At 45.3% G+C, this 10,090-nt stretch overlaps 1 protein-coding gene across 1 annotated transcript in view; it reads right to left on the bottom strand.

Moving 5' to 3' along the window:
* Nucleotides 1-6,975: 6,975 nt before the first annotated feature.
* The window catches only part of LOC119283912 (B3 domain-containing protein At3g19184-like), a 6,646-nt gene continuing 3,531 nt past the window's right edge, over nt 6,976-10,090 (bottom strand). Inside the window, exons 3-7 of the mRNA XM_037563265.1 lie at nt 8,855-8,938; nt 8,599-8,806; nt 8,235-8,513; nt 7,958-8,161; nt 6,976-7,335 (exon numbers count right to left, since the gene is read on the bottom strand). Coding sequence (XP_037419162.1) covers nt 6,976-7,335; nt 7,958-8,161; nt 8,235-8,513; nt 8,599-8,806; nt 8,855-8,938 — 1,135 coding nt within the window. The remainder of the gene's footprint in view (nt 7,336-7,957; nt 8,162-8,234; nt 8,514-8,598; nt 8,807-8,854; nt 8,939-10,090) is intronic.

Below are 10,090 nucleotides of genomic sequence, written 5' to 3'. Positions count from 1 at the left end.
GTACATGTTGTCATGGAACGGGGATGAAATGACCGATATTTTGAACCAGGTAATTGAATACCTAATTTAAATTTGTACTTTGTTTAGCTTGAAAGCTATGCTGACGTCAGTGTCGGTTATCCAATATAGGCAAGGATAGATATTTTCAGGTGGAAAATATGTACAGCCTTACTGCATTCAAATTGCAATGCGCTTCGTCTCGAATCATATAAGTTCCCCATAACGGTTAGCGCTACATGAAGAATATATCATTTATTTCATAAATCTCATGATTAGAACTAACGCAACACTCTCTCTTATACAGAAGGAGGTGTACGATGCCCAGCAAGCAGTTCTACCTGATGCTTCAGAAGAGGACGTACAATTAGTCAACAATCCCGATGGTTCCAACGAACCTGACACATCCAACTCCCAGAAGGATACCGGTGCAGCCAACTCCCCCAATAATGGTGCACCCAACTCCCCCAAAAGGAAGAGAGCACGTGGATGCCCGAGAAAGCTAGTCGATCCCGAGCAAGCAGCAAAAATAAAGAGTCTTAAAGAACTGAAACTTAAATTTGACAGCAAGACCATAGCCAACCAAGTGTCTTCGTTACCATCACGGTCACGCAGAGAGCATAAACCAGCACCAGTTTTATTGAGCCCATTCAAACACAAATAGGTAGCATCAATTGATCATCAATTCATACATGCTCATGCTCATGCTCTACTTCTAGCATCATTTGATACACGTTTTGTTCTTAACAGAAAGTGGAAATAGGTACTTTTGGCAATCATGAGCATCCTCTACTTATTGCAATATCTAATGCATTGATACATTCTCATGCTCATGCTCTACTTTTAGCATCATTTGATACACGTTTAGTTCTTATCAGAAAGTGGAAATAGGTACTTTTGGCAATCATGAGCATCCTCTACTTATTGCAATATCTAATGCATCATCAGTACAAAGCTTGATTTGGCAATAGGTGGAATCGGCAATCATTTGCATGCTTTAATTTTGTCAAAAATTAATGCATAGTTCAGTTGTAATTGCTCATAGATATGGCATGAACATGCTGAGTTATACACTAAACATAGTCATGCCAAGCTATAACTACCATAGTCATATTATGAGAGTTCCTAGCATGCATCACCATACGGCAGAATAACACAGCAACCATAACATAGACCATCATACGATACTTGAGTTGCTAAGGCCTTGTACAATGCAAGGTGTTTAGGGGAGTTGCTTATAGAAATAAACCAGGCTTTTCTTAAGCACATGTGCTTATTTGTACAGGGTAGACGCATAACTAGGCGTCTCTCCTGTAGAAATAGGCACTGGTGCTTCAGAAATACCCTGTTTATTTTTCTAAGCACCACCCTAAGCATCTAGCATTGTACAAGGCTTAAACATGCATCACCAAAATAGTATTAACAACTAGGAACACTAAACCAGAGTAGCAGCAAACTCTTAACATAAACGGCAGATCAACCACCGCTCAGCATAGGTTCAGACACACCATAGGACATCAGTTTTAGACTCCAACAACAAACAAACATACATAACATAACAGGACACGGCGGTCCTGGGGCAGCAGCAGCACTCTGGCAGCACATCACTTCTCTCCCTTCTTCAATGCATGTTGTAGGGCTCATTGACTTTGACAATCTCGAGGAAGCGTGCGTAGGCAGCATGTTTAGCCAGAGTAGTGGCTTTATGCTTCTTACCATGTCCATTGCCAGTGCTAAAGGCATGCTGGATCATGCCATCTATGCCGCCACCGATCACCTTGCAACAGAAAGGGCACCCAATCTTGCCAAAGAAACGGTACTTGATCTTCCCAGCAATCAGATGCCTCAGGGTGTACCGGCTCTTGCTATGCCTGCTGTCCATGCTGTAGACCACGTCGTCATCATCCTCCTGTGAATTAGTGAATTAGTACACATAGAAGAACTCAGCTAATCTATTACTGTGGAAAATTGGCTAGATGAAATGTTTTGATTTTTTGGTCCCCAGTGGATATGTACTGTCAGCCCATAATTATTAAGGGAGCGATCACTTCCTTTGCAAAATGGAAATCTGTATAGAAATTGCAAATGGATCATCTATGAACATGTGTGCAAACTAATCATATATGAACATGTGTGCAAATTAATTCATCTACATAAACTAAAATGAATCAGGAACTGCAACATTTTGTCACTGTCCTTGGGAAGCCAATGGAGAATCCTGCCATATATCCATTGTTTAACCCACTTTTTCATTAATGTATCCCTGCCATGAACATTTTCTTGTATTTGGGTTCATTATCCCACTTCTTTCATTAATGTAGCTCTTGTGAAACTTATGCTCATCTAGTTAACAAGACAAACCCCAATGCCATGAAAAAAAACTAGAGTATCTGTTGGAATCAGAATGTGAATCAGATTTAAAAATCCACATCCAACATGAAGATCTATGCTAGATCCCTACAATCCTACATACGTAGAACTAGCACGCCCAAGTGAAATTGATGCTCATCTAGTTTACAAGAAAAACCCCAATGTCATGAAAAAAACAGAGCAAAAAACAGAGTACTACCTCAGATAGCTCGTCGATGGCATCCTCGTCGAAGTCGCTGCCCTTCCTGCTATCTAGGTCGAACTCCTTTATGGCGTTCTCCTCCATGAGCTCTTCGATTTTGTCATGCACCTTGCGCTTACGCCTTCTCATCTCCTCCTCCTCCAGATCTTCCCCGACCTTGTGCTCGCCGATGGGTGCCTCAACGGCTGCGATGGCAGCGGGAGCAGGCACGACGGTCGCTGCACTGCCAGCTTCCGCCCCTACGGCGGACTCAGCCGCTGCACCCACGGCTACAGCCACGGCAGCAGACTGCTGTGCTCCGATGGTTGCCTCCGGCTTATCCGCCGCATCTTCACGCCCGCGCTTCATCGTCGGTTGAAGACAGGAGGAGGGAGGCGTAGGAAGGGAGGAGGGTGGTGAGGAAGGAGGAGAGGGTGGTGAGGTGGTGAGGAAGGAAGAGAGGGTGGGGAGAGGACGAGGGTTTTCTACCCGATTTGGGGAAGAAATGCACTGCTCCTGCCTCTTGGAGTTACCGAGAAGCCGCGGGTGCCGATTTGACTTGACACACCCACCCGGCCGTCCCCATTCCACGTGGGGACGTGGCGGTCGTGCACGCGGTCGTGCACCTCCTGCGGTTTGCCATCAATTGCTATCGGTCTCACAAGTGGGTCCCCTTGTCATCCACACAACCGAGCCACCACATGTACCACATTTTTCTTTCTCCCCGTCTCGACCACTCCACATCTTTCTTTCCCTTCTCGACCAGCGCCGCCGCCGTCGCCGCCATCTCTCGACGACCCCTCTCTTCGCTGCCGGTGCGCGGCCGCCGCCAACTCCGGCAAGTACGTGAGATCTCCCCTCTTCTTCCCTTCCCCAACCGCGTCTCCCTACGGAGGCGGATTTGAGCCGATTGGTTTGGACTGAAACTTAGTTTTTGGATTAGATCTTGATTTGGTTTCTATGGTTTGAGACCAAATCAATCAATTAGTTTGAGCCACCACTACCACCTACTACTGCTTCAAATCCAAGAGCCGCTGTTGCTGGCCGGAGCTCGTCGCCTCTCTCGAGCTTTGACGCCATGTCTGATCTAGATTCATGACGCGCCCTCGCGTATGGCTTTGTCCACGGTTTGAACCTTTGGATTCAATCCAAAAGTTGAAAACGGTTTGGACTGGGTTGGATGACAAGCATGTATAGTTCGGTTTGGTCTAGATTCTAAATGAAAATATCTGGATTGGTTTGGTTTTGATGTGTGCTGTGGATTGGACTGGTTTTAGTTTGGATGCCGAACTATTCCCAGGTTTAGATGAGACGGGCATTGCCATTGTCATTGGCATTGCTTTATTACGTAGATGATAGAAAATAGATTGATTGGCCATTGCCAGTATAGGTTATCACTATGATTTATTATATGTATGATCTTTGTATTGTACTATGTACAATTCAACTTAGAGTTCAACACGTTCTGTGTAGAATGGAGGAAGCACAATGTGGACGCTGCAACTCACGGTGCCGGACCAGCCTTTCTACTGCCACGCTGTTCGGCATCTACTTCCAGCCTTCTTTTGTTTTTGCAGCGGTAACAATTTATATGAACCTTCTGACAGTACATTCTTTTTGTTTTTTTGCTATTTCCACTAATGTATTGTGTCTGTTATTTGTTTTTATCTTACATAGATCGTACCATGCAATGTGAGATTGGCATTCAATGAGCTCGTCGCAGACACCGTGACCTCCGATGCTCTTGGGGGCCCATACACTATGCAGGTCGAGAAGGGGCGAAAGATAACCCAGATAGGAGGAGATGATTGGTATCGTTTCATCGCCCGCATGCGTCTTAGTGGGGGTGAATTGATCAGCTTCTCCTTCAAAAAAGATAGGCCCAGGATTTCTGTTATCTATCTAAATTTGATTCCGGATAGTGAGGATGAAGTTCATGAGGAGGAAGATGGTGCTGATTCAGATGATGAAGATTCTGATGATGATGAGAACCCACTTGTTGAATACCTGTATGCCCAAGGACTCAGACTGGGCGACGAGGAAATCGGCAACCTCTGGGACATGCTTCCGCTACGTGAAGACTACCTAGGGAAGCCATTCGTGACCCGCCTCACAAGGGCGAATGTTAAACGTCATATCATGGTAGGTTACTTAGTGTGGTAATTACATGATATACATGCTTAGTTAGTGTAGTAGTTCATATGATATGCATGTTGTAGTACTGTGATGAGAGGCCTACTTTAGAATTCATTTAGTGAAGAATTTTATGACATGCATGTAGTGTAGTAATATGCGATGATATGCTTAGTGTACGCAGTAATCTAATGATATGCCTAATTACTGTAGTAATTTGATGCTTGGCGTATAGTGTACTGATGTGATGATATATATGCTCAGTGTTGAATCCAATGATATATGTGTCTTCAAGTGTATGCTTTGTTGATAATTGCACGTGACATGATCATATATCATGTCAACTGTTTTGCTATTTCCACTAATGTATATGATCATGTCAACTGTTTTCAGAAATTACCTAAGAGGTTATTTGATAGCTGTGGCATCGACCCGGACGAAGAAGGCATGGCTGCTGGACTACGCCTTACCAGAACGGACTCCATCACCAGCTGTGCTTATGCAATGGACACGGACGGTCGCACTGTCTTGAGCAGGGCAGGGTGGAAGAAGTTCCTTCGTGCCAAGAATCTTCGGGTAGGACAGGCCATCCTACTCACTGTTGCGAATACCCGTCGCCATGACTTGAGGATGATGATCACCATCCACCTCATTTAGAACTGCGGTGGGCCATGTTTCAATCTGAAATGAACTTGTTATGTTAGCTCTTGTTTGCGAGTACTTGTCGTGTATTACCGTACCTATATCTACTCATATCTAGGTACTATTGCTTGTGATGGATTGCAACTATTATTAACTGGTACCTAATGCTCTACTAGCTATGATTATTCCACTATGTGATGTTTTATAGGCTGTAGTGTGACATGGTAACTGTTATATATGGTAGAGGCTTGTCTCTAAGACTTTGTACAATGCAAGGTGCTTAGGGATGTGCTTCCACTGTGTGATGTTTTGTACGTGCCAGGTTGTAGTATGAAATGCTAACTGTTCTATATGGTAGTGGCTGGTCTCTAATTGGACCGACATGTTGAACTAGTATCAATGGTAGAGGCGTTTCGTTATGCGCCACATCCAACAGTTCACATAATTAATTGTCCAAAGATTACGGTATGAAACCCTTGGTCATACATAGCAACATTTCGTTCCTAAAAATTAAGGTACTTCCACATTCAAACTAACTAATACTACAAATTCGAAGGAACTACTTAATACATTAACAGCACATAGGGAAGTAGCCCTGGTCCAATGGCTTGAGAAATGACGAACAAAAACTGAAAGAAGAAGGATCAGCCAGTAGCAGCACCATCAGCCTCCCAGCCTCACAACTTCAGCCAGCCTGGTGAACTCCAGGTTTTTTCCTGCAAAACACACATGTGATGTTGGAGGCAAGAAAATAAATATGCTAGGGGTCTTGTCATGGCATCTAATCGCACGGAATGCTAGTACAAATGATGAAGAACAAAACATCCAACATGAGCAAATTCATAGGAGTTCTAGATCCATGGATACCATCAAGAAAAAATGCTCAGTTTTAATTCAGACACAAGACTAGGTGAAAACATGCATATGTCATATCAGCAACATTGATATGGCATCTTTGCAAGCTTGGGTCAGTGACTTGTCTTGTGTTTCATGGCATGACAATAATTTTAACAATAAATAGACATGAAATTGACCCAAACTCATGTACAAAGTTAGGCCATATGATGCATGGATTAATTCACACATAAATGACAAAATGCCAACTTTGTATAGAATTTGCAGTACTGAAATATTTTAGTGTGTACCGGTGTGTACTGAAACTACAGTAGTGAAATAATTCAGTGTGCATCGGTATGTACTGAAATTGTAGTAACGAAATATTTCAGTGCCTACCGGTGTGTACCGAAATATTTCAGTGTCTACCACTACAACATTACAAATTTTGCCTAGGGCAGTACCGAAATATTTCAATGCCTACCGTGTGTATCGAAATATTTCAGTGTCCACCACTACAACATTACAAATTTTGCCTAGGGCAGTTCCGAAATATTTCAGTGCCTACCGGTGTGTACCGAAATATTTCAGTGTCTACCACTACAACATTACTAATTTTTCCTAGGGTTCATATGATGCCTAGGGTTCACATACATCATAATCCATCCTCCAAATCCATGTACTCAAATGTTCATGCAATTCATTGAGATTAAAATGCCATCTAGCATTCTCTCTCTGAACTATTATGATCAATATCACCACGATGTAAGCACGAGCAGTAGAAAGATGAGGAGTGGGGAAGCTTACTCTAAACATATCTACCGCCGCCGTTCAGACGAGGAGAGCGGCGAGGGAAGCGTGGAGAACGGCGGGGAAGCGAGGTCGCGACCATTGTCCTCCTCATCTTGCGCTTCGAAGTCTCCGGTGACTCGGTTGGAGGCTGCACGATCTGCAACGGCACCTCGTGCACGGTGGGTTCCTGATCCAGTGGATGCTCTACCCTGGATCTGAACGCCCACCACCTCCGCCTGGTTCACTCGCTGGACGAATTGGCCTGCTCCATCGCCCAGAGGAGGATCTCGATCTTCTGAATCGGTTGCGCGGGCTGGGGGAAAAGCTTTGCCCTCTCCTTCTTCGTCAAATTCTTGAGAGTGGCCATTGTCGTCCAGCTCATCTGCCTTGTGTTGTCAAACCAAGAACGGATCTCCCTCAACCTGGCCAACTTGACCTGGTCGCCGCCGGTGATCTGCACGAAGTCGGTGTTCTCGCCGCCGGCCATCAGCTCGATCTGCCGTCGAAGAGGGGGTGGGGGGGGGTGTGGGTTGCCTGAGTGGAGCGAAGTTGCAGCAGCAAAAATGAGGAGATGACTGCGGTGGACATGGAGGAGAGGGAGGAGATGGCCGCCGATGAGTAATTGTGGAATGTGTAGCACCATGGCGGCGGTTATGCATTCGACGAGAGGGGCGGCGCGTGCAAATTTTCCTAGGACTAAACTGCCCCTAGATTAAAACGCGTCCCCACCTTGTCACGAGTACCGGTCCCACTCGTTTTACTACTTTCGCGTACTTTCATCGGAGTACTACCCAGTACTTCGTATTTGTCTGCCGTTAGATCGACATCAACAAACGGTTCTAAAAAACCCCAACCACTCTAAAACTTGTAATATACAAAACATTGAGGTTTGATACTACACAATGACTTGGTCTAGTTTGGTTATTATGCAGCCATAACAGGTTTTGGAACAAGTTAATATATATGCCCTCTTACTGAACGTGGAATGGTGAAGATGCTAAATCTCACCTTGAACTTTGTCCTCTCTGTCAGTTGGAAAACCAAGCAATCGCCGTCGACGAGGTCATGGTGGGCGGCGAACCCTCTCCACCCCTTCCTGAGGAAGTGGTGCCTGGCATTGTACATCATGTGGAACTCGTCATCCGCCTCGTCCACCAAGACGACCGCCTCATCATGCGCCGGGAGATGCTCGATGAAGTGCTTCGGGATTGTCTGTCACAAGTCACAACACAATGCATATAACTCACCGAATCAACATCCAATCCGATCCAAGATAATATAATACCATTACGGCTGCCCTGCTGGCGCAGTCGTGGGTCACGGGCTTGACGAAGGCGGGCCAGCGGATGCCGTGAATCCGTTGCTTGAGCTCCTCCGCCTTTTGTTTGGCGGCGGCGGCGGCGGCCATCTGTTCGTCAGCGTCGGTCGGTCCTTTCCGAATAACATCGTCGTACATTCCCTGGTAGTCGCGCTGCTGCGCGCCCTTGGGGTAGTTGGGCTGCTCCGGGAGGCCGGCGACGCGGCCGGACCGCTGGAGCTCGCAGGGCCCCGGGGCCTTGCGCTTCTGCGGCACCAGTCATATAAGTAGGGGAGAAAAAGGAGATGGGAGACCGGAGGCAAGGAAGAAGAAGGGAGAGGATCTGACGAACCGGCCTGGGCCTGGGCTTGGGCTTGGGCCTGGCGGCGGCCTCGCGGACGGCGGCGGAAAGATGGTGCAGGCGGAGCTCCTCCAGCTTCCGGCGGTTCTCCTCAATCTGCCTCCGGCGCTGCTCCTCGTACGAGTTGGATTCCGCCATTGCCCCTTCTCGATTCTGCTTCCTCCCCTCCGGCGCTGCTCTGTTTGGGAGGAGAGCTGGACTGAGCAGGGAAGGGGAAATGTGACGTGGCCCTCTGCCCTATACTCGCCTCTTCTCGTTGCCCCTATGTTTTTTAAGAATTTTTTCATTCAAATCATGCAACAGTACAAAATAGTCGACTCTTACAAGCACGCTGAAACGCAAACACAAAAGACCATAAACACTTAAAAAATGCTATGACAACCATGACATAAGAAGATCTTCGGAACCCTGTGTCATCATCTCTGAACGTTGGCCCTATGTTGATAAAAAAGAAAATACCACCTATAACACATTGAGCATCAGTATAACACACACGACCAACAACACAAATAACTTTCTCATGTATTTGCATTAATTAAACAGAATGACTAAAATACATTTAGATGTTTTTTTAGTGATCTCACATCTACATGTCCAGCCGTCCGATCTGTTTTGCGCTTTGTTTTTCGCGCTCGGGTGATCGCACGCTTCGCGACCGAACTGCGTCCCGTCTCGAGTGTATCATCTTTGTCGGGCCGGGAGGCCTACAGCGGAGCGGACATGCTTTTGTTTTTTTATTGGGCCGAGCGTCGCGTTTGTTTGTTATGGGCTTGTTTTTTAGAATACGAATAGTATAGCCCGTCATCTCGTCACTCTCCTTTATGGTTCGCCTGTTCCCCTCCCCTTGTCCTTCCATTTTCTGCTTGCTTTTGTTTCGAAATCTGAAGAAGAGGACGACCTGACCTGGCTGGTCTTTGTCTTGGAGATGGCAGGAAACGTCGGTACGGTGCTGTTTAAGTTGTGTTTTGAGCAATGTTATAAAACGTGAACATTTTTAGTTTTCTTTTTTATTTGTTTTCAAATTTTTTCTTGTTCCTATTTTAATTTTCCAGAATTCTAATATTTCTTCAAAATTTCAAAATATGTTCTCAAGTTAAAAAATTGTTCCTGTTTTTTTTATTTTGTTCAGAAGTTCCAAAAAGAATCATGACTTTTACAAATTGTTCGCATGTTTTGGAAACATGTTCACCTTTCAAAAAATGTTCGTAAATTTAAAAAATGTTCATGTTTCGAAATATGTTTTGAATTTTCAAAAAAATGTTCCAAAAATTGTTAGCATTTTGTGAGTGTGTGTGTGTGTGTGTTTGTGTTTTATTTGTGGCCCCCAGTTGCAAGTTGACCATCCACTCGCAACTAGCGGATGTGTGTGTGTGTGTGGAGTGTCCTTAATTGCATGTCGACAACCGACTTACAATTAGAGGTGTGTGTGTGTTTTATTTGTGGCCCCCAGTTGCAAGTTGACCATCAACTCGCAACTAGCGAT

This window comes from Triticum dicoccoides, chromosome 4A (genome assembly GCF_002162155.2).
Source record: "Triticum dicoccoides isolate Atlit2015 ecotype Zavitan chromosome 4A, WEW_v2.0, whole genome shotgun sequence".
NCBI classification, from domain to species: Eukaryota; Viridiplantae; Streptophyta; class Magnoliopsida; order Poales; family Poaceae; genus Triticum; species Triticum dicoccoides.
Note: the sequence above shows the minus strand (reverse complement) of the source record. Positions and strands in the feature narration are given on the sequence as shown.